Here is a 26,345-nt window from a genome sequence, read left to right as displayed (position 1 = left end):
ATGTTACAATACAAGGGGTGCAAAATAGTTTATTGTTTTGTGCATAAGTTAAATACTGGCTGTTTTTTCATCTAGCACACAAATACTTAATAGCTTTATTACTACACTGAAATTTAAAGTTGATCTAGGACATGCCCTACCCCAACTATAAATCTGTCCCCACATTTTAAATTTACCTCCCCCTCCAATGCAACATAGTTTTGCCCAGGTGCAAATGTTACTCCTTTTTTATGCTTTGCTCTCCTTAATGACTCAGGCCCGTAAAGTACAAGTGTGTTCAAAACTGGTACCATGCTCTACTAGTCCTAAGTAAAAAGTCTGCATTGGCCATACTTTATTAGTGCTCACATATAGATTATAAGTGTGCTTTGCATCATTTTCTAGTGGACCTTAAAGAAGGCTGATATAAACACTCCATGGACCATTGTCTATTAGGCTAGAAGGAGAGGATAGATATCTGTCTATGCAATTCTTCCACCAATTCCTAGTAGATCCATATATCTGAATGCTCATAAGGCATTTATAAATTATAAAACTCATACAATGTTATAAAAACATATTATCTGATAGTGTTAAGAAGCATAAAAACCAGAGTAAATGTAGCAGAAATAAAAACAATTATATTTACAAAAATGGAACAATATTATAACTTTCATTTAAGGAGATAAAGTATTTAATTAGTAAATTCAGATTTCTTTAAAGATAAATATATGGAGCCAGAACCATGTTTACATTTAAAAATGCTTAGAAACTGAATGGATTTCCACTTTATTTTTAATATTGCGTACATGTTCCTGTATTCTGAGTTTAAGTGGGCATTTTGTTTTGCCTATGTGTAGTACATCACAAGAGCTTTTTATTAACTATATTACTGATGTAGTTGTACAATTGATTAGTTGTTTAATGTGAAACTGTTTGGAATTATTGTAGCTGGCACATGTGTTATGCATTGGGTTGATATTTTGGGCTTGGCACATGTTATAGTGATTGCACTTGAAGAACCAAGTAGATTGTACTACCAGGATACTAGAAATAGTCTTATGTGCCTGATTGAGCATACTGGGGGCTAGATTGTTCTTCACATTTTTTGACGGGGACAATAATATTCGGTTTATCAAGAAGACATTTATTTAGGATTGGGTCCATGTTAATATACCCCATTGTCATTATCACATCCAAGCTGATCACTTTACAGCCACTAGTCACCAGTCTAGAGCATATGATAGGAGAGTGTAGGTAGCTGGAATGAATGAACATTTGCTAAATGCGTGGTTTCTATATGTAGTTCAGCATTAGATTTGGGGTTACTCATTGTGTAGTTATTTTTTCACTTGGCCTGACACTGATCTACAGGCATTCACTTCACCGCATGGCCCAACACAAGCCATTCAGCACCCTATACATACATTAAACAAACAAACAAACTCTGGGAAATGGAATGTCTCCTGCTGTCTACTGCACTTTAGAGCTATTGTCATTAATGTCCCTTATGCAAGTAGTTGAATCTCTCAACAGCTGTCGTTCAGCCAATGTTTTCTGCCAAAAAGGTTTAATCTCAACATTATGAATACCATTACCTATACATTCACAGTGTTGAATTAAAACTTGATAATATATACCCTAACAAAATGTTAGGCAATCTAGCTGAGCTTTAAACAACTACTGCCCTCTGCCTGCTCAAGCTCCTTCCCAAGGTCATCTGCTTTAAGCATCATGTCCATTTACCCCTTCCCCTCACAATGTCCCTAAAGAGCAAGAAAAATACCCACTTGGATAGAACTCTTCTTTCTCTATCTGAACAGTTGAATTTGTAGCCACCAAATTCCCCCAGCCCAAATGCCCCACTATATGAGGAATTGGGAGCCAGAGTAAAACATTCCAACAGAAACTCAGAAGAGCTAATAGTGACTTCAATGCTGATGTTACTTTCTTGGTCAATATAACAAATTACCTTGGAACAAAAACAGACAAATTGTAGATGTACAAATTGTAAATCTACAATCTGCAAAGAACTAGAGACACTGATGTAGAAACAAAAGGATCTAGAAAATCGATTCTGAATAACATAAGACTTCGACATATACTGAAAATATTAAACACCCAATTCATCCCATCACTCCTAGTGGGATTATTTAAACATATCCTCCCTGACACAGCTGAAACTATCCTGGTCTGGGACACACAGAGGCCTCATAAATTAGCCTTCACTTATATGCAAAAGATGTAAAAATACCTCTGGTTGCTATAAAATGAAGGACAAGTTCATGTATACTATCTGTAATTGCCTACATATCAAATATGAAAAACAATATATATACCTTTTCCATGACCTTACTACCTCTATAATACAAAACACTTAGGAGTTCAAAGGAATTGTCAAAATATGATATCCATCCTTTAGAAATTGGGGATCCTATCTGAACCAATACCATGGGTCTTGACTACAGGTCCCCCAAATGCACTTACCAAAGCCTCACTCAATTTAATCGCAAAGAGTGAGATCTCATATACACCAGAAGACACCTCCACATGATTAGCGTCACATTGCTCCATATAATACAGATTACATAGAGCAACATCTGCCTTCTATTGTCCTTTTATAATTTAACTTCTTGTTGGAGCTGTCTACCCTCTATACTACTACGACTAAGAACTACTTACTCACGGGACTAAGGAACCTATATAAGCTGCTACAAAGTGCACTTTTATGCTAAGCAGAGTAATATTCAGTAACAATAAGTTCTATTAGCAAAGTGTGGAGCAGCTTTACCCTATTCAGACTGCAGCTAATTTTAGGTGTAAGGTTCATTAACACAGTAGAATTCGAAACTGTTACAAAATCTTAGCAGCTATGTTCAGGTTTATAATGTAGTTCCAAAGAAATGAATAACTCTCTTCTGACCACTGCTTGCTTAACCTTTCATGTTCTCAGTATATAGTCTCTATAGATTGCTTTATTAACATAAGACATAGCCATAATGTAATCATAAAGTAATGATTGCCACAATAATTCATAAGTCAATGCTGCCTCCTGTTATGTTATGAATGGTGAGATAGTTCTAACAGCAATCAGTTTGCTGGTGGTTTTCGTGAAACCGCTGCTTCAAACGTTCAGCGGTTTGTATGTTGTCAAAGCTAAAAGTCGTGACTGCGATGTTGAACACTTTATTGGATGAAACAGGAGTTCTTGAGCAGTTTATCAGCGGTTTTGTCTTTAACACATCAAGCTGTTTAAATTCGCCCGTAAAAACGCCTCAAATCAGCGATTTAACAAAACCACTGTTTTTATACATTTACCAATGGTCTTGGATTAAGACTTGATGTAACTTCAGATTTAGGACGTAGTTAATGTTAGGGCAATGTAATTGTCAGTATTTTGATTATAAGACTGAGCTTAGAATTTACTTTAACTTAAACATTTTAATTTTAAATTTCAATGTAATCCAGACTCCTTAAGAAGTATACTAGTGGATCTCCTAATGACAAATTATATGCGTACAGAGAAAACCATCTGCACTAAATGATCCCTTAATGACATCAATTGCTGTATTTCTTCTTAATTAAAACACCTTTGAACTGTGCAGGATGATTGTGATGAAATCGGGTCCCACTGGACAGAGGTCTTTTATTCATCTCCTGTTTCTCATAGTTTAATGTACTTTTTTTTATCCTTGGCCAAGTCTAAGTATATACACCAGAGCATCAGTGTATTATGTGTATTGTTATTTCATCTTAGTAGGTATATTTTACCCTTTGTATCACCTACAATAGTGTATATATTAGAAGTATAAACTGTTGCCATATTGTGTTAAAATAATAGGACAGCGGAAGCAATTTTGCTTGTGTTGGCTAAAAACCAATTGTCTCAAATGTCCAATCCAAATCCGGATCCCAACTTTATGCAACTGTTGACAACAGGGTAATCAGTAGTTCCCCCTATCTGTTGTAGGAAATTAGACACTGCACACCATCTGAATGATGTTAAATCAAGGAGTGTAATCTTTCTGTTACCTTCACCAGTTAACTGTGGCATCAACACGTTGGCCCAATAAAAATGTCATAGGTTCAAGAACACCAGGGAGGCTAGTCCACTTGCCGATGGGACATAGTGGGAACTAGACAGCTTACCGCTCTAGAATGGAACAGGTGAGTTGTAGCTACTTCAGCACTAGCTAAGCCTCGGTCTTTGAAACACTCGGTGACTGGTACAATTCCGCGGTATAAGAGGATCCAGGGTCAATTTCCAAATTGGTTTTAAAGTGACTCACACTGTTGTTAGATGATTCAGATTCCGGAAGTAACAACCACAGTATATAAAGGAGTGGAGTCATTAATAGGTATATTTAGTATAAACAACTGACGCGTTTCTTCACCATTCGGTGATTTCATCAGAGGAACAAGTCTCTCAAAATGCAAAACTCCATATGGTAAAATGAGAAGCATAAGTAACCATGTACTTTGAATAGCGCGTTCTAATTAATCAATTGTAACAGTTGTGAGCAGAATTTATCTGTGTTAGTGGTATCTTACAAATGAGTTTAAACACACATATATCAAAAACACATATAAGATAATGCCTCTGCATTAGTGAAAGACAAGACGTATAAAAACATAATAACTTGTTGATAAAAATCTAAATAAATATTAAGGATTCTAGGAAACTTTTATTTTAATATCATTTAATTAAATTAGTTCAATATCCAAATTCACCCTTATTAGAGATACTCTTATATTTCTTTTCAGGTGGAATCTTAAAATAATCTACATAATGAAAAATAATAATGACATTTATAATAAAAATAAAAAATACCAACTTAGCTCCATAATCATAAAAATGAAAAAAATGAAAGAAAAATGATATTTAAAACAATTCACTTCAACTGGGAGTCAGTCTTAAGACTCCCACATCAAGTATATCTCATTACTGACTCAGAACTGCTTGAGCCACCTGTTGGTTTAGTATCACAATACACGTACAGAAGACTAAGTTACTTAAAGGCTTATATTAAACCAATGTAAATGATTGCTAAAAAAACAGTCCCCTGGCCTTATTATATGTTATTTGATTAGATTGGGAATCAATTTCAGAGCTAGTAGTTCTCCACACATATAGCAGATTACAGCTACATCTAAGGAAATAGGTGACATAATTCATATTACAGTCTATAAATCCTATTATATGATACTGTACATCTTTAAATACAAATATTTTCATCTTGAACTCCCATATCTGTAACAATTACTGGTTTTGATGGAAGCCAGCTATTTGTCTTTCTATTTTTAATATTTAACCCTTTTTTAAAAATCACCTTAGATTTTATTGGAAGAATGTAGAGTCCTGCTGTAATGTCTTGTACTTATTATTAACTATCCTTTTAACCTGTCTAGATTTTGTATTGATCCTGGAAATAAATGCTTCACCAAAAAGATTGTGAACAGCTCCTTCTACTTGACTCAGAGAGCTAATGTGATTATTTTGTAATTTTTCTTTCAACCTATTCTCTGATCGGGATGATTTTAGAAGTAGCGTTCTCTCTCTTTCTATTTGATTTAGTTTTCTCCAGAATATAAGGAGGATATTCCCTATCTTTAAAATTTTGAATCAGTTCTTTAACTTATATCTGAAACGTTTCATGTGAAGAGCACTTGCATTTGAGCCTCAACAACAGACCCATTGTAATATTATTTTTCCGTGGTTTTTAATGTGAGTTTTTGTAATGTAGATAGGTCGTAAAGTCTACATTATTTTTATAAGCCATAGAAGTAATGGTCAAATCTATAATTCTCAGTGAGAGGTCCAAGAAATCCATGATGAAATTTGGTATCGATAAGTGAATCTCATATTATAATTATTATTTTTTTAAATCTCTTTATTTTTGCAAAAACATGAGCTCCACACAGTAGGTTACATAAAAAGAAAAAATAAGTTGAGGTAGATGAATCAAGACATAACAATGAAAGTATATAAAGTTATTACAAAACATGAAGCAGATTATTACAGAAAATTTGTTTTAGTATTTAAACAATGAATTAATCTATATAAATAAGAGAGTTGAGGAAATGTAAATTAGACTAGAAGGTTGATCCAGTCTACCAATGAATTATAAAGAACTCAACTACCGTGGAACTCCATAAAGTTATTACAGAATTTTTATCATTTTTTTTCCTATAAAATAAGGGGAAAAAAAAAAGAAGAAGAAAAAAGGGGGGGGGGAAAGAAGATAGAAAAAGTGTGTAAAGAAGGGAAGGACGGGGGTAAAGGGGAGAAGGGGTATATCTTAAGTATATATCGGAGGAGAACAATTTCAGGTTGCGGGCGTTGTTGCTTGATGGTAGGAGTACCAGAAGTCCCAGACCTTGTGAAAATTTAGAATTTTGTCATGGAGAAGACTGGTAATATATTCCATAGTGGCCAAGTACCACACACGGGAAACTACACTTTGAAGGCTAGGTGGGTGGGGGGATTTCCACTCTTTCGCTATCTGCAGGCGAGTAGCAGCACAGATGTGTTGGACAAGTCTGTCTCCCTGTTTATTTAGAGCTTTAACTCGGGAACATAGCAGCATGACCATTGGGTCGGGCACCACCTCGATGTCTAAAATTCTTGTTATTAGATCAGCAACCAACGACCAAAGATTACAGATACTAGGACATGTCCACCAAATGTGGAAAAATGAGCCCACCTCTCCACAACCTCTCCAACATAGATCTGAGGTACCAGGATAAATTGTATGTAGTCTTGCAGGCACCAGATACCATCTAGTGTATACTTTAAATGTGTTCTCTCGTATTGAGGTATTGATGGAGATTTTAGAGATTCTCACTCTGAGCCGAGACCATCCCTCCTGATCCAGGATCCTGCCAGTGTCCTGAAGCCAAGCCTCCTCGAAGGATTCAATTGAATTAGATTTTGGACTCAAGAAAATGTGATACACCAGTGATATCAATTCTTGAGAAACTGAGCTGCGCATACACCTCCTCTCGAAAGGTGAGGGTTTACGTAGTTTGGAGGACCTGCAGAGTGATTGTATGAAGCCTCTGATTTGTATGTAAGCAAAGTGTAAGGATGAGGGGAGACCCTTTTTCTCTCTGATATCTGGAAAGGTCTGGGGAGCATATTCTCCCAGAATGTGGGTAAACTGAGTGATGCCCGCCTCTTGCCAAGGACGTGAAAATGACTGACTGTTTCCCATCGGGAAATCTGGGTGGTGCCACAGCGGGGTGAGTGGAGAAGGGAATGAGGTGAGTTCCCACTTTTTGTGGAGCTTATCCCACAGGTTAAGTGTAAACTGTATGGAGGGGTGCGAGTACACTGAGGCCGGCCTTTGATTCCTGGGGAGCCAGGGTAATGAGTTCAAGTTGTGGGTTGGAGTATGGGCATTCTCCAGATCGACCCATCTTTTAATCCCCGGAGCAGACTGCCAGGAAATGATATGGCTAAGGTTTACAGCATGATAATACCGTTCAAATAGCGGCAATCCGTATCCTCCTGACTGAGAGGATTTAGCTAAGCAGGATCTTTTAAGTCTTGATTTTTTCCCTTGCCAAATAAAATTGCCGCAGATAGTTTGTAAATTCGCTAGATAAGTGCTTGGGACTGGTATGGGTAATGTCTGAAAGAGGTAGAGGACTCTTGGCAGAACGTTCATCTTTATTGCATTAATTCTACCGAACCAGGATACAAAAAGCGAATCCCATTTTGACAGGTCCCTTTTTATTGAGTCAAAAAGGGGAGTATAATTAGCATGGAACAGTTGTTTATATTCTTTTGTGATCTGGATCCCCAAGTAACGCACCGCCTTGGGGCGCCATTGAAAATCGAACGAGGATTCGAGTATAACTTTAGTAACATTGGAGACTTGAAGCGAAAGGGCTTCCGATTTAGTGCTATTAATTTTATAGTCTGATAGGAGACCGTATTCCTTAAGTTCCTCGAGAAGATTTGGGAGTGAAATAAGGGGATTTGAGAGTGTCAATAAAACGTCATCTGCGAATAACGAGATTTTAAAATGACGGGGACCAATTTGTATCCCTGAAATGTCTGGGTTTCGTCTGATAGCCGCTGCCAAAGGTTCTATGCTTAGGGCGTACAACAAGGGAGATAAGGGGCACCCTTGTCTGGTACTGTTGCCTAAAGAGAAGGCCTGGGACTGAAGTCCATTAGTCAAAACCGAAGAGGAGGGGCGATGGTATAGTGCCTGGATGGCCGTTAGGAAGGCCCCGTTTAAGCCGAAGTGACTTAGCGTGCTAAACATGAAAGGCCAAGAGAGTCTGTCAAAGGCCTTTTCGGCATCTAATGCTAGGACAACGGATGGAATCTTGTTCTGATTAACATGGGCAATAATGTCTATTGTGCGCCTAGTGTTATCTAGAGCCTGCCTAGTGGGAACAAAGCCCACTTGGTCTGGGAAGACCAAAGTTGGCATATAGACATTTAAACGATTCGCCAGTATTTTGGCAAAAAGCTTGATGTCTGCGTTGATTACTGATATTGGGCGGTAACTAGGGCAGCATGTGGGATCTTTATTAGGCTTAGGGATTACCACTATATTGGAGCGAGTGGATTCAGCATGAAATTTACCCCCCGTGAGAATGTAGTTAAACAGCTGGGTCAGGTGGGGCACCAGTTCTTTGGAGAAAGTTTTGTAATATAACATCATGAAGCCATCAGGACCAGGGGCCTTAGAGTTCTTTTGAGATTTTAATGCCAATACTATTTCTTCACTGGAAATATCTTCGTTAAGGGAAGAGGCCTGAAGGGAGGTTAGCGAGGGTAATGAACATTTGTCCAAGTAGGTATTGATAGTTTGAAGAGATGCTCTAGGGGAGGTCTGGTCCTTGTGGAGGTTGTACAGGTTTTCATAGTAGTTATGAAAAGTTTTATTTATGATCCTAGGGTCGTAGGATAGATCCCCCTTTTTATTTCTGATTGAGTTGATCATTTGAGAGCCCCGCTTGGCTCTTAATCTCCTGGCCAGGAGCGAATCAGCCTTGTTCCCTTTCTCGAAAAAAGTTTGATTAAGCCATCTTAATTGGCGTTCTGTTCTCTCTGCGAGAATAGACTGAATTTCACCTCTGGTTTTTTGTATTTCTTGCATAACCAAGTGGGTACTAGACTCCTTGTGCAATGCTTCCAGACGTTTAAGCTGGAGTGTAAGTTTATTGAGAGTCTCATTGCGTTCTTTTTTTCTGCGAGAGGCAAACTGAATGACATCCCCCCGTATGACCGCTTTGTGAGCTTCCCAAATAGTGGGGATCTGGACTTCTGGATTTGAGTTGGTTTCAAAATATTTTGTGATGGAGTCAGATATTAGGTCTTTAAACCCCGGGAGTTTAAGAAGGGTCTCGTTTAATTTCCAAGAGGTTCTGCCCCGAGGACTCCGAAACAGGTCAACCGTTAAAGATAAGATAGAGTGATCTGACCACGTATTAGAAACTATATCGGCCTTTTTTATATTTTGGAAAATATTTGTACAACCCATGAACATATCAATCCGTGAGTAAGTTTGATGGGGAAAAGAGTAAAACGTATAATCCCTAGATGTAGGGTATAACGCTCTCCAGACATCAAATAGGCCAGCCTCAGTGACCTGTTTTAGCAAGTGTTTTGTATGTGAGGATGGGGGGGAGGAATGTCTGGGGGCAGATCTGTCTAAAAGGGGGGACATGACCGTATTGAAGTCCCCTCCAAGTAGAAGCAGACCCTTACGAAATTGATGTAATTCAGAGAAAAAGTGTGTGAAGAAGGTTGTCTGACCTGTATTTGGAGCATAGATGTTAGCAAAGGTTATGTCGAGATGGCCAATCTTTCCAGATAAGAAGAGGAACCCGCCCTCAGGGTCATTCTTGACTGCAGACATGACAAACGGCACTGAATTGCGAAGGAGAATGGCAACTCCATTTTTTATTGAAGGGTGAGAGGAATAATAGACACTGGAGAATCTTCTTGAGGTCAAGGAGGGATGGCCGCCGGCCCTGAAATGAGTCTCCTGCAAAAAATTATATCACCATTAAGTTTGTGTAGAGTGTGGAATAGCATGGAACGCTTTTGAGGTGTGTTGAGCCCTTTAACATTAAGGGAAAGTGACGTAAAAGTCATGGTCAGTATTCTAGGGGGGGAATACCAGGAAGTAGAGAAATAGTCTCCAAAGCTGCAATACGAGGGGGTTAGGGAGGAGGGGGGGATGACTGGGGAGGGAAAAATAGAGTAAAGGAAAGAGAAAAAATGTGTGAGGAAATAGAGAAGAAAGGTAAGGGAGTAGGTTCAAGCCTCAGAGGCCAAGGAGAAACCTACTAGGATAGTGCCTAATAGATCTATGTAAGCCAAAAAACTAGGCAGATTATGCCTATTCTAATATCTAAACTAAGGCACAGAGTTTGGGAATGCGTAAAGTATTTAAACTACAAAATGAACGTTTAAGTAAATCCCAGTATATACGGGTGCGCGGCCAAGAGGACAGAGAGTGTCCCCCGCCCGTCTGTGAATAAAACATTAGAATGAAACATCAGCTAAACATGCAATCGGTTACAACTAAGGTAAAGCGTCCAAAGAACCAACATGAGTATGTAAACATTTGCTGAGAAATTAAGACAAAATATAAACATTTGAAGGTCAAGAGAGGACGAAAAGAAAGGAAAAATAAAAACAGTGTTACTTCAAGTATTCACAATCAAAAAATCAACTTTACAAATCACGGAGGTTGTTGCGAAGAGCTATGGGAATTTCCTCCAACGGTCCTGTCTAGACGAAAGAGATGGAGCCTGTGAAGTAAGTCCTTTCCTTCGTTAGGGGTACGAATCGATTCCGAGCGTCCCTCCACTTCGATTATCAGGCGAAAAGGGAACCCCCAGCGATATTTATAGCCATTCTCTCTGAGGATGCGTGTTACCTCCCTGAGATCCCGTCTCTTGGCTATCGTTGAGGGAGCAAGGTCTTGGAATATTTGGATACGAGTTCCTTCAAAGAGAGTGTAGGGGGAATTCCTGACTGCATTAGATATGAGCTCTTTGGTCTTGAAAGATAGTAAACGCAAAATTACGTCCCGGGGGGGATCAGCATCCTTCGGCCTAGGTCTCAGAGCCCTGTGTATTCGTTCGATCTCCAACGGGTGATTGGATAATGTGGAGTTCAGAGAGGAGAAGAATCTGATCACGTATTCCTCCAAATCTTTAGGTTCGACTGATTCAGGTATATTGCGAAGTCTGAGGTTATTGCGGCGTTCCCTGTTCTCGACATCCTCCAATTTATCTCTCATGAAGTCGTTTTCTTTGAGTAGAAAATCCAGGTCCTTTGAGGCCTCATTTTGAAAGGTGAGTGACGACTCCATTTTGTTTTCCAAAACCGATGTTCTCTTGGAAATTACAACCATTTCTGCTTTAAGATCCCCTATAGCTTTCTGGAGATCCACGGAGAAAGCGTTGGTACGCTCAACAATTAGGTTCCGTAGTTCAGCAAAATCTGCCTTGGTTGAGGGGATGGTTGTGGGTGGAGGGTCCTGACCGCCGGGGTTCCCCGAAGGTGAATGAGGAGGAGATGAAGAAGGAGCTTTGTCTTGGCGGGAGAAATGTTGAGTGATCTCTCCTGTAGTACCCTTGCGTCCTCTTCCTGCGGGTTTATTCATGTTGGATGCAAACTCGCTGAGGAGCTGAACACTGACGTTGAGTATGAAGTAGACGGGTGGGGGACAGATCCACGTGGTCTAGGTGGACATAACTCCGGTCTCCGCTATAGCAAAGTTACCCAGAACAATTGTGCCAAAACTGGATACTTGGGGAGACAATGATATGTCAGGAAGACAATAGGTGAAAATAGTTGCTACAGCTGTGTATAGTAGTTGTAATGAATTTCAGTGGCGACTAGGGGGCAATATGGCTCCACTGAGAAACAAAGTAGAACAGATTATGTAGTGCTGTATATTAGATGACCAGGCAGGTGAGGCCAGTGACCCGGCAGGTGAGGCCAGTGACCCGGCAGGTGAGGCCAGTGACCAGGCAGGTGAGGCCAGTGACCAGGCAGGTGAGGCCAGTGGTCATTTGGTGGGCGACTCCAGATGAGGGTGGCCACAGACGCTACAGGGGTAGTGAGAGGGCAGTGGGCAACTATCACCTCACAGCGCAGCTGGGTAGAGATGGTATAGTAGGTGGGACTACTTACTGTGCTGTGGAGCAGGGAGCCACCGGCTTAGGCTGCAGATGTCCTGGCAGCGAGATCGCGCTGCCGCTAAGCTCCGCCCACCACCGGAAGTTAGGAGGTAACTGGCACTTTAGTCCGGGGATGCCGCCGGAAGTAGGCCCCTCTGTCGCTGGTGAGAGTTGGTCCCGGTGAAGAGGCCCTCGAGGTTGAGTGGTGACCCAGGGAGTGTGCTGCACGGAGACAGCCAGCCAGGTAAGGGGGGAGGCGGCAGGATAAATCAGCGCTGCCCCAGCCACGAGTAGGCGTGCGTGTAGCTACGCGAGGATGACTCTCCGGGACCCCCAGCCTCTCCTCTAGTTAATGAGGTGACTTTTATCAGAGGGCGCAGATGGTAGGGGATCTTTTTCTAGAAGTTTAGGGGTTTGGAAGACGGAGCTCCGGAGAAACGCGACCATTCAGTATGGCCTCCAAGCCACGCCCCCCTATTATAATTATTTTTATTGAATGCTTTAACAAAAGATAGTGCCTTTGCTTCACCTTCTTTCCAAATTATAACTAAGTCATCAATGTATCAGCCAAATAGGACCAGATCTGCCCTGTGCTCACCTCCCCACACATGGGTGTCTTCAAATTCACTCATCTATAGGTTGGTGTAGCTCGGGGCAAAGTGAGTCCCTGTGGCCATACCCATCAACCATAAACAAAATAAATTATCATAAATGAAAGAATTATGTGTAAGAATGAAAGAAATTGAGTCAATCAGAAATTGTCAATGAGAAACCGTAATGCTGGAATCCTTGGTTAAGGCATTTTAAATAGTTTTAATCCCCAACTCTTGGGGTATATTTCAATATTATGCCTCCACATCCAAGGTCACAAAGGCATAAGTCTCTTGCCACTTTATAGATGATGATGTATTAAACAGTCTCATTTCTGTTTTAAGTAAACTTTCCAAGGTCAGGAGAACTATTATAAAGAAGCATATAGACAGTTAAATAATACTACATTCTATACAGTTTTAAATATAGCTCCAACATTGAATTTTCAGAAAGAACTTGGGACCCTCTTGGAGAGAGCCATAGAAATGAAAGTTATCACGAAAGAGGAATTCCACTTTTTACTTTCTGATCATCCTATCTCAGCAATTTATTATTATTTACGCAAAATTCACAAATGTTTGAGCACTCCACCTGGTTTTCCTATATTTTCAGGTATTGGTCCCTTACACTTGCTCACTTTTCCCTACAGAATCCTCTTCAAACTCCTCACTCTCACCTACAAAGCCCTTTCCAATTCCTCTACTCCCTGCATCTCCCACCTCATCGTCATACATATTCCTTCTCGCCCTTTAGATCGGCCAATGACTACTGCCTCCCCTCCCTTCTAGTAACATTGTTTCATCCGAGATTTCTCCTGTGCTGCCCTCCACCACTGGAATTATCTCCCTTATTTAATCAGATTGCCGCTAGCCTGCAAAGCTTCAAATGCACACATAAACCCTGTTGATTAAAGCCTACCATCAGACTGGTTAGCAACTCTTCTACTATGTTTATCTCCTCTCTTCATGTGACTTTTTTCTCAAACATGAAGTATTCCTCACCCACATATATCCTTCACTCTTTGTATCACCCACTGTTTTCTAGTTCCCCTTGCACCCTGTTCGTTTACCCTTTTCTTTAGATTGTAATATCCTGCGAGCAGGGCTTTCGTCCCTCCTCTACCCCTTTTCTTGTTATCTTTGCCCTTGGCTTGCCAGCAATATTTTGACCTCTTCCCTGGTCTCAATGCCCTTGGTCTTCACATCTACCTTGTCTTCACACTGCCATGCACAATAGCCATCTTATTCATCACATCCTCTTCCTTCACCTTCCATCTCCATTTTCTCCTATTTGGTCCTACTGTCTTTTACCACCCCTCCTTCTAGAATGTAAGCTCTCACGGGCAGGGTCCTCTCTACCTATTGCCCTATGTCTGTCCACTGTCTGACTCCCTCGTATGTCCTGTCACTCATCTGTTCTAGTTACGTGTATTACCTCGTCTATTTGTTACTTGCTTCTGTATCCGGAGTTATGGAATCTGTGGTGTCTTTTAAATAAATAAATAAATCATAATAATAATTTAGTAAAAATGTATTTATGAAATCAGACTTATGTGAATTAATAAATATATGGTGCAGTATGTCATTTAAATATAATGTAATGAATAATATAAAGCCAATTGACAACTTGCAATTAGTTATAAAGAAAGCTGTGTATCTGACAGGGCTTGCACTGCCTGCACAATATTCTCTCCTTGCTCCCTTGCACTGATGTGTATGGAGAGGATGCATCTGCTAGTGGCTGAGCCCATGTTTCCCTCTGCTTTGTTGCACTTGTCTCCAACATGTCCACTTCTGTGTGATCACATGGACATAAACTTGACCAATATACAGTTTCATCTTGAATGAACGAGAAACAGTGGTTGCCTGTGAACTACTCACCAATCAGAAACAGCCATTGTACTTCTCAGACAGTACTGCGGCTGCTGACTCTTACATGGGTAAATCCCTGGTAAATAGACCACAGGGCTAAGTTTGAAGCTGTAAATTGGAGGATACCCAGGCAACTGGAGAACCCACCAAGTGTGCGCCTGCTTCTTTTGAAACATTAAACAAAGATAAACACTCACATAGGCACAGGAATGAACACACACACAAAATCATACACACAAATAGGCAAATGTAAACACATAGACACATGCGTACACACATACACACAGAGGCATATGTATTCATTAAATACACCTGTGTGCACATACATACACATGGATACACACACAGGAAAATGCATACAAAACATATATTTATGAAGAGATAATTTGGTGCTCTTCTGTATATTGTTCTGTATCTTTAAAACAACAAGATCTAGCACCAACCCCACATAGAAAATAGATAATAACCTCACATGGTGATAAATTCCAGGAGATTGAGGTTACAGCGTCTGAGGATCCACAAGTATTTATTTATTTTTGTATTTTGTGAGTAAGTTGGAGTTCATTTGGAGTGATTTGGCTGCTTTTTTTCAGTAATTGGAGTGCTCTCTGGCATTTTTATCTTATTATACACAGGCATGTGTACATGCACACACAATCATACACACACATAGACACATGCATATGGTGGATATTTATATATCACTTCAATTCATTCTCTTTCTACTCCTCTTTTACTGTAAATGAACCAAATTATAAATAGCAGACAAATAGCTAGTTTCACTTTTGGTTCTATTGTAGTCTATAAAGGACGTTACCTGTTCTCCACCTTCTCATTGTCTGTGAGCTCTGAAGAACACGGCAACCAACACAATATACAGCAATCAAACATGGATGAAATTTCTAAAATGACTGAATATATCACTAACTTCAGTCTAAATGATTGTCCCAAAGGTAATAGGGGTTTTACCCGCGTTCTCATCCAACTCTTTGGCTTTTTAGGTCATGGAAAGTCATCATTCATCAACTCCTGCAAATATGTCCTAGAAGATGGAGAGTTTAAGACTATTGCAGATGTGACATTATCAGATGGAGGTAACACTATGGCGAGAATCACATATCCACTGACGAAGACACTTACTCTAGTGGACAACCGAGGCTGCTCCACCATGAAAAACTATGAAGTAGGAGAAATTTATGGACAAATTGGTACGTGTATAAGAGCATTTGTATTGCACATGTATTATTCATGTATAATTTAACACAAAATAATATATATATATATATTCTTTCGTGTTTCCTCAATCATGTTTATTTATAATGTCATGCTTTAAGAGACTGAATACACTCATAATATATTTAATAATACATCTCTCCCAGGCAATCTGTTACCACTTGATGCCAAGGTTGAGTGGAGTAAAAATTCAGGACTTATGGAAAAAATTGTTGATGCAGAGAAATTAGTGCAAGGCTCTGACTTCATCTATCCAGTATTTGTGTACAGGTAAGAGACCAGTATTCCACTTACCACTCAAATCTTTTGTATGTACATTATTATAACACTGCATAGACTTGTGAAGTTTTATAAGCTTGCATGACACAATGTTATATTTACATACTGTTAGCATGTTTTGTTTTCTGAAACACATATTTTGGTGCCATCAAAACATTTTGTGGAAAGTTTGATTATTTAAATTGATTTTTATAGCCAATATTGGCTTAAACTAACATTTCATTATGCTAAATAACTTTCATGCTGTGCTCGCAGTGAATGTCGGGCGTGATGACGTCATCACGCCCGACATTCACTGCGAGCGCATCACGGAAGAGAGGACCAGGGAGTGAGCCGGATCGTCACCAGGTGACCGCAAAAGTTAAGTTTCTTTTTTTTTTTCTTTACAGGATTTTTTTTACAGCAGACCTGCCAGGGCCCCCTTTCCCCCTGGGCCCCCGAGCACCTGCCCATCGTGCCCAATGGGAAAGACGGCCCTGGGGACATACTAAGTAGACAATAAAATACAGACATGAATACAGCGAGTGTGGCTCAGAGTGGAGATTGGGACAGTTGTGAGGGAGCATTAGTGTATATAGTGTTATCGGGGATAAGGTCACCTCTAAAAAAGAGAGGGATTTTCAGAGAGCATCTAAAGATTTGAAGGCTGTTGGAATGTCTGATTGAGCGTGGTAGGGAATTACGTAAGTGGGGAGTGAGAGATGGTTACCAGAGACAAGGCGCAGGTCAGAGGGAGATCTAAGAGGGCAGGAGGGAGGGTATTTTGATATGAGATATGAGATGTATGCAGGGGTAGTGTTGTTGAGGGCTTTGTAGGTAAGGGTGAGTAATTTGATTCTGGAGGACACAGGGAGCCAGTGTAGGGATTTGCAAAGTGGAGCAGCAGATGTGGAGCGGTGAGAGAAGAAGATCAGTCTTACAGCAGCATTTAGGATGGATTGAAGTGTGGCTATATGGGTGCCAGGAATGCAGGAGGTTGCAATAGTCAAGATGAGAGATGATGAGAGAATGAATAAGAGTTTTGGTAGCATGGTAGCATAAAATTATTACTATACATCCATGTGTTTTTGGGCATGATTCTTTAAAGAACGCAAAGTGAACACAGTTTACGTTTTCTAAAACAAATGAAAATTGCACACACATATGCCTGTATCAAAGTACAAGCAGATATGAACAAATGTTTCCATTTGAATGCGGGTATAAGTACTCTCTGGCTATACAGCACTTGCCATAAGCAGACAGACAGAGTACACTTCAGGATACACACAATGCAATATAAAGACCCAACAGAACATCTGTTAATACTATAATCATTTTAAATATACAATTAAAAAAATATATATAATTTTATTAACATGAAATATATATATATATCAGATTTTTTTTAATGTCAACTCTACACAAAATGCTTTTTTACAGTTACTCTTAATTGCAAACACATGTTCTAGCATGTATATGCAACCATCATCTCTTTCAAAGGAAAGCTTAATATTAATGTTAGTAAATATTATTTTATAGAACATGAGGCAAATACTTGAAACAAACTCCCAGGAAATGTAGTATTGAAAAATAAAAGTAATAAAAGAACACACGCCCATGCAAACATACACACATGCAAAAATACCAGTAATGGAATGTAAACAGACTGGTAAATGCAGGTCTTTATTTAGAATGCAATACGGGTAGCAAGTATAAAGGACATGGACCTTAGAGGCTTTGAGAAATCCCCTTAGTTGCTGGGCCCCATATCAGCTGTGCCAACATGGGGGTCCAAGCGAGTTACAATAAGGACTAATGATTAAGTACCCTAGAAACCGATACTGTGTTACTCAGTCAGGAATTCTCAAACTCCAGATGACCTCTTGGTTTTCTCAATTTTCATTCCTATATAATAACTTTTATTAAATGAACAAGTTGGTGAATACTTTATTGGTTAAATAATGTTTAGCTCAACTGAAATATATTTGGCTGGCTGAGGGAATCACAATGCTATTATAATGCTAGTGCTGGTAATCCTTTATTAGGGCTGAGAATTGAAACCACAATATGGCCATCCCAGCGTGGCAGTCCTTTCTTCAGTGTGCCCCACCCACAGCAGTCCCAAAATTGATAACAGGGAATATGAATTCCTTTGTTCCTACATGAAAGCTCCCACAAGGAGAAAACTGCACTACCCAGCCAGACGAAATTCCTTTGCTTCCTGTGGTCACCACAGACCTGACTAGGGAGTTCACTTTCATCAGGCTGGACAGAAGAAGACGCATATTTCTAAGATTAAGAAACAAATGTGGAACATTGGCTGTGACACTGAATCCACCTGACAAAATTATGGAGATGCAGATCCAGTTATTGCCTTGCAGTAGAAATGAACATGGGGACTGCATCCAAGAGAGTTACTTGGAGAAGATGTATTCATCTCCTCTGAGATGCTGATCTGTAACCACAACAAGGCAACATGGAAGAGGACACATCCATCCTAGCAGAGACCTACAGACTGATTTGCATTCAGGACTTTTAGACCCCCCCCTAGTGCTGGTAAGACTATTCCCTAAGACAGCTCCTTCAACGTGGGGTGCCGTGTGGTTTTTATTCATGTTTGTTGAAATAGACTCTTTTAGTGCTAGTGTTAGTGCTACTGCTACCTGTCCCAATAGGTTTTGATACTGTGGATATAAAAATTATACACATCCTTATCGAAATTGCAGGTTTTTGTGATGTAATGCCTGAAATTAAGATATATCATGTTAAAACTTTTTCCACATTTAATGTTACCTTGAAAACAATAAATTTCAAGTGAAAAACAAATGGACAGTTCTTAGAAAAAGAAGTGAAATTCAAACTTACAATTCCCTGGCTGGGTAAGTGTGCACATCCTTTCATAATGGGGCAATAGCTGTTTTCAGAGTTTACCAATCACATTCAAATTAATGTCCAAAGCTAATTAGCATATATATGCCAGCAGGTGTGCCAAGATAAATATTGGGCTCAGGTACAGCAAGGGGGTGTGGTCAGACCAAGTTGGTGACATCTCCCACTACACAAGCAGAGCAGGACCCCTGTGTTTTGTACCTGTCAGAAAGGGAAGTGATGGTGATTAACCTGCCAAAAAGATCAACTGTCCCTGTAGGATTTCTTTGCAGTGTTCTTGGTTGCGTCCTACTGGTAAAGCCATGACCTGCAAGGAGCTTTCAAAAGATTTAGTTCTCATTATTGAAAGGAACCAATTAGGAAAAGGATTTAAAAGAATTTCAAAATGTAGCACAAAAGGAATATTGCCAAGATCAGGACGACCCTCCATAGTTGATGACATTGCAAGGAGAAAGCTCATAGAGGCTTCCAAGAGGTCTATGGGATTATTAAAGGAGCTGCAATAATTTCTGTAAGGAACTGGCCATCCAGGCACGTGGCAAAAATGTCTGGATTCTGCACATATCAGATTATGGGGTACGGTGGCAGGACGGAAGCAATTTTTCACAAAAAAGAACTTTTATGCCTGTTTGAATTTTTTTAAAAAATACATTCAATCTTCCCAAACCATTTGGATTCTCATGGCTTGATGAGGCCAAGGTTGAACTTTTTGGCCTTAATTCTAAAATATATGTTTGTGCAACGACAACAAAGCTCCAGTCCTAAAAAAAACACCATTCCTAATGTGAGGCATGGTGGTGGCAGCATCACGCCTTTCGGCTGCTGCTTTTCAGCTTGAATGGGGCTTTAGTTAGGAAAGAGGAGATAATGAATAGATTCAAATATCGAGATATTTTGGCTTATATAGAGTATGTAAACCTGCTGGTCTCTGCCAGAAAGCTGAAGACGAAAAAGAATTTCACATTCCAACATGATAATGATCTAAATCACACATCCAAGTCAACCAACGGAGGCTTCAGAAAAGAAAGATCAACATCTAGAGATGGCCCAACCCGAGCTCAGACCTTAATCCTAATAAAAACCCATTGAATGACATAAAGAGGGCTGTGCACAGGAGATCCCCACGCACCTTGATGGACCTTGATCCTTTCTGTAGGGAAGGGAGGGATAAAATTCAAAGTCCAGGGGGTAAATGTATCAACTGCGGATTTTTTCATCTCGCCGCTATCCGGCGAGTTTGCAGTGAAAATTTAAAGCGGCAATGGCTTTAAAGGCATTACCGCTTTAAATTATCACTGCAAACTCGCCGGATAGCGGCGAGTTGAAATTATAGGCAGTTGATATATTTACTTCCAGGTGTGTGAAGTTGACATAGACTTATTCAAAAAGTCTCACTGCTATAATAAAAGAAAAATGTGCTTCAACAAAGTATTAGTTTCGGTGTTTGCACACTTATGCATCCAGGGTATTGTAGGTTTTTTATTTTCAATTATTTTTCTTAATATATGTTTATTTATTTTTACTTGAATTTCATTGCTTTTGAGTTCACATTACATCTGGATAAAGGTGTGACATGATATTGTCTTGATGCTTTTGGCTTTAAATTTCAAAGACCTGCAATTCATACTCTTTTATATCCACTGTAATAGGTTGCCTTCTGTGTCGTGTTATTATTCAATGGTACTTAAAAAAAAAAATAGAAGTCCATTAATAAAGCTGTAATTTTTTGTATGGTACACCCCATTTCCTTTAAATAATGATGACACACAATTGCAGTAGGGATGCATGCAGCCAACATCCAGACGTTTGCATTGCATTGACAGTAGCTGCTGTCCCTAGGTAGTTAGAACCATGATGTTTGGATTTATTGATCTTTATCTGCCAACAATATTACATATTTCTGTGTCCGTCTATATTCAATTATTTACTAAGAGCAATTAAATAAGGTATAATATTTCTACATAATTATACAATACAATGTATAGAGTAAGTGTATTGACATAATGATGTAATTGTATAATGATGTGACTATCTTCTAGTGTGATGAGAGGAATATCTGTCCATGAAGTAAAAGAATTAAAGGAACTACTGACCAACGCTAGAGACCTGACAGGTAAGAGTGATGTTAGACCAAGAGATTTAATATTCAGCTCATACTGGAATATATATAGTGGATAGACTGCATGATAGTGTATATGTTGTGGATAAAAACTATGTCATATAATCACTTTCAAGTTCCCTTGTTATTGAGCAAATAGTAGTGTCTTTGGGCCTGATTCATTAGGGCATGAAATGCGTGTATTTCGGCTTTGCACACTCTTAATTTCATCAAGGCACGTATCTCAAGATAGGTGCGCTGTTGAAATCGGGAGCAGGTCTGCTGTGCTCTACTACACAATACGCTGCAGAATACGTCTAATATCTATGTGGATTATAAATACGACAAAGAGCATACATTCATGGCCAAAAGTTTTGAGAATGATAACTTGAGAAACAAGTATTATTTTTCACAAAGTCTGCTGGATCAGGTTTTATGATGGCAATTTGCATATACTCCAGAATGTCATGAAGAGTGATCAGGCAATTAATTTCAATGTCCCCCTTTGCCATAAAAATTAACTTCATCCCAAAAACAACATTTCCACTGCATTTCAGCCCTGCCACAAAAGGACCAGCTGACATTAGATCAGTAATTCTCTCGTTATGACAGGTGAGAGTGTTGACGAGGACAAAGCTGGAGATCACTCTGTCATGCTGATTGAGTTAGAATAGCTAAATGGAAGCTAAAAAAGGAGTATGGTGCTTGAAATCATTGTTTTTCCTCTGTTAACCATGGTTAATTGAAAGGAAACATGTGCAGACATTGTTTTGCACCACCACTAATGCAGAGCTTGCTCAGGAATGGCAGCAGGCAGGTGTGAGTGTATTTGCACGCACAGCGATTTTTGGAGGATGGCCTGTTGTCAAGAAGACTAGCAAAGAAGCCACTTCTCTCCAGGAAAAACATCAGAGACAGACTGTTATTTTGCAAATGGTACAGGGATTGGACAGCTGAGGACTGGGGTAAAGTCATTTTTCTGATGAATCCCCTTTTAGATTGTTTGCGACATCTGGAAAAATGCTTGTCCGGAAAAGTAAAGGTGAGCGCTACCATCAGTTCTGTTTAATGCCAACAGTAAAGCATCCTGAGACCATGCATGTGTGGGGTTGCTTCTCAGCCAAGGGAGTGGGCTCATTCACAATTTTGCCTAAGAACACAACCATGAATAAAGAATGCCTTTTCCAGCATGATGGAGTACTTGCCCTAAGTAAAAAATGATAACTAAGTGGCTCGGGAATCAAAACATCGGAATTTTTGGTCCATGGTCAGGAAACTCCACAGACCTTAATCCCATTGCGAACTTGTGGTCCATCCTCAAGAGGCAGGTGGACAAGCAAAACCCAACAAATTTTAACAAACTCCAATCATTGATTAGGGAAGAATGAGCAGACATCAGAACAGTATGTGGCCCAGAAGTTGATTGACAGCATGCCAGGTCAGATTGCAGAGGTCTTCAAAAAGAAGGGCCAACACTGTAAATATTGGCTCAATGCCTTTGACACTTATGAAATGTTTGTAATTTTACTTCAGTATACCATAGCAACATCTGACAAAAAGGTCTAAAACACTGAAGCAGCAAACTTTGTGAAAACTGATTGTTGTGTCATTCTCAAAATGTTTGGCCATGACTGTACAGAAAAATATATAAACACATGTTATAGCATGTATACGAGTCTGTCATGACTAATGATCAGGATTTAGATTAACCCTTTAGCTGAAGCAAGCTACACAGCAGAAAAACAAGCAATTTTGAGATGCCAGAGCCTTGAGTTTGTCCAGAGCTCATTGAGTTTGCCTCATGAAATTTGACTGTGGCAAAAATGCACCTTCCCACCCCATTCACTCCCAGAAATGGTAGGCTGTAGTAAGTGTCTTTTACGTTCCAATACACAATGAACAGGGCTGAATTCAAGGAGGTATCTCCCGGTTCTGTGCATGCGCAGAGTGATTTTGTGTACTACACTCAACATCGGCAGATATGTGCCTTAGTGACTCAGGCCCAGCAAGTCTACAACCATAACAGGCAGCTGTCAGTGGCTCCTTCTTGTTGACAAGCTCAAAAGCTCTCTAGCTGTGCAAGATTCTTTATGACAAATAATATGTGTCAAATAATGTAATCCACACAAACTGTATCATGTATACCACAAACATACTCAACAACTTCATTATTCTACCTAATTATACCATAGAAAAACTCAGCCTTGAATGTGATCCTAATCCTGCTGAGCTGCTTGCTTGCTGGCACACTTACAGTAAAGTAGCAATACTATGGCTTAAAAATTCAACTCTACCACCCCACTCTCTAACCCCGGTACTGTGGTATTTCTTTGAGCGGTCTTATAATAAGGGTCTTGTTATAAAACTTTTTTTTACATATAAAATTATTATACACATTATAATCTTATGTCTATTGAATAGTTTGGTATTAACATTTAACATGAAACACATTTCCATACTGCATTTTTGCTGAACTGCCATCCACGTAAAAAATATTATCTAGAAGTAAATTAGTTACCAAACATTTATGAACCATTCTGGTGTAATTGCCTACTTGATAGCTTTCATTTGTAATTCAACTAGTCTCTGCTAAATATAAATAGGAATATAATCAACTGTAATACCCTTTAATTAAGAACTTGACTTTCATTTCTGCTGTTTGTGTCTCAAAGTGGGAATCTTCTGTACATTTTTTTTTATTCTTTTGAACTGATCCACTGGTATGTTTTTAAGCTAATTATTATAATGATGATGGCTAACAGCTTTGGTATAGGAATTACAGGTTAAGTTTGTTTATGAGGGAGAATTAAGTCTTTTTATTTAACAGAGATTCTTCTTTGGATAGTACAAAGATGCTCAAAATAAATATCTTAGTGTCATCTTCTTCATTCCTCTGGTTTATAATCATACCCTTCTCTTCCGATCCAGAAGGATTTTCCTATTTTTCCTACTTTGACTGTTGTAAACTCTATTAGTAGTTATTGCTTAATTATCTTTCACTGACCTAAAAAATGGGGGTTACATTCTTGACTAAACTTTAGAAAAAAAAAATTCTTAATTTTTTTCTGATTTCGATTGTACAATACAATTTCTACCTTTGTCTGGTGGCAGGAAAAGTAATAATACATGTGATGCCTAGTGGGGGGTAATGTGCATCTGGGGAAACAGGATGGCGAGCACTGAAAAATGACTTAATTAATCATAGTTCAGGGGCGAGCTTATATGAAATATTCTGATGATCTCTCAGTGTCTGCTGCAAGAGTGCTAAAGAGAGAAGAGAGAAAAAGAGTGGGGTCTGGGTGTTTGTGTGTTTTTTCATACTTGCCAACTCTCCCGGAATATCCGAGCGACTCCAGACATCCAGTAGGTCTACCAGACTCTCAGGAGTGTAAGGGAACCTTCTACATCTGACCACTTCCTAGTGAAGTGGAGAGCATCCTAGCCACCATGCCGTGATCCCCTGAGAATCACAAACATTTTGCCACACCCCATCTGTAAAATGATGGCAGGAACAAAATGATGTGATTCGTCAAGCCCCGTCCCCTCCACCCATAACCATTTTGTATTTTATGCACATCATTGTTTAGTTAGCAGGAGTCTTGAGGAACATCCACTAATTTGGACCATGTGTTACCCTAAACTTTACATATATATTAACTTTTTTATAGAAACCAACTTGTGTTTTAGTTTTAATATTTTTATAAGGATGCAGGTAACCCTAACTATCCCCCCACACAAATTATAAAATCACATATTTTGTGCTGCATAGTTGCTCAGACCTTCAGTTGCATAGACTGCATGTGTGTATTCCAGTGATCACACAAATCTGTGAATTAGCAGCTCCACCATTGTGTGAGTGACAGCAATCTCACTACATGATAGTGCTGAATCTGCAGCCAACCACAGGATGTGATGACATACCATGTCTGTATTGTGTGAGTGACAGCGATCTCACTCCATGATAGTGCTGAATCTGCAGCCAACCGCAGGATGTGATGGCATACCATGTCTGTATTGTGTGAGTGACAGCAATCTCACTCCATGATAGTGCTGAATCTGCAGCTAACCACAGGATGTGATGACATACCATGTCTGTATTGTGCAAGGAACACATCTATTAAGGTTGCTGCCTTAATCATTGTAATTTCATTGCTTTTTGGAGTTTGAGTGGAAGTGAATTGAAAGTCTTCTTATATTTTAGATAATATGTAAGTTTAACAAGCCTTAAGTGGACATGTTTAACCATAAGGTTTTTATGGAATATATATATACAGTATACATATGTGTGTGTGTAAATGAAGAGCAACATTTATGCTGTATGGTGTCTCTACAGGTATATTTCCAATGGTCGTCCTTACCCATAGGACACACTCAAATTTTAATGATATAAAGTCCAAGTTTGAGAACATGGGAGTGGAACAAATTATTCCTATTGAAAGTTTCACCCCAGAAGATCACTTAAAAACAAGAGGAAAACATGAGAATATTCTGAAGTTTTTCATTGAAGTGATTAAAGATGTTACATACCGACTAGAACATCTTATAGATCCAGAAGCATCAAGAAAGAAACAGAAGAAATTTGTTCTTAATTATATTTTTGAGAATACATTGAAGAAGGACAAGGAGGTATTTGAAAGAAATGTTAGATCAATTCTAGTTAGAAAAAGTGATCCTCATTTTCATCATCTGCTATTCATAAGTGAGGTAATAAACAAAGATGAAGATTCATTTTGTGTTTTACTATAGATATCAGTTGTAATTTTGCTTTGCAGCTCTAAAACCAATCCATTTAAATGAATGCTTTATTGAATATAATTAATTGTATCCCAACTTTTATTATTATCTAAAAATCATTCTGTGGTTATTTGTATTATGTGATTAAGATGGATTTATCTTAACACTTGATAACTTCCCCCATCTTGGTTGGCGTAACATGGGCACCCTGCTAGTGGACGTTTCTTCTATTTCTTTCCAAGAAGGAAAAGTTGCTGTTCTTTTATGTGCAGTCAATGAACCTATTTTATAAACATCATCATCATCACCATATATTTGTATGGAGCAACCAATTCCACAGCGCTGTACAGAGAAAATTTGTCAGTCACATTGTGAGATGGACATGGAGACTTCCTATCAATCCACGTCTGTAGTAAATAAAATATAGACATTTAGGGGATCATATGTTCCGGTGATTGAATTGCACCTGTATGTCTATGCACAAGGGGCTGGTGCAGAGTTAGACTCACTCTTAAAAAAGAGCATGGAAA

General features: G+C 39.1%; 1 protein-coding gene across 1 annotated transcript in view; it reads left to right on the top strand.

Annotated features, from left to right (window-relative positions):
* The first annotated feature begins 15,454 nt into the window (after positions 1–15,454).
* The window catches only part of LOC142098421 (uncharacterized), a 103,228-nt gene continuing 92,337 nt past the window's right edge, over positions 15,455–26,345 (top strand). The window contains exons 1-2 of the mRNA XM_075181268.1: positions 15,455–15,811; positions 15,983–16,106. Of these exons, the coding sequence (XP_075037369.1) occupies positions 15,493–15,811; positions 15,983–16,106 (443 nt within the window). The 5' untranslated portion in view covers positions 15,455–15,492. The remainder of the gene's footprint in view (positions 15,812–15,982; positions 16,107–26,345) is intronic.

This window comes from Mixophyes fleayi, chromosome 7, assembly GCF_038048845.1.
Source record: "Mixophyes fleayi isolate aMixFle1 chromosome 7, aMixFle1.hap1, whole genome shotgun sequence".
NCBI classification, from domain to species: domain Eukaryota; kingdom Metazoa; phylum Chordata; class Amphibia; order Anura; family Limnodynastidae; genus Mixophyes; species Mixophyes fleayi.
Note: the sequence above shows the minus strand (reverse complement) of the source record. Positions and strands in the feature narration are given on the sequence as shown.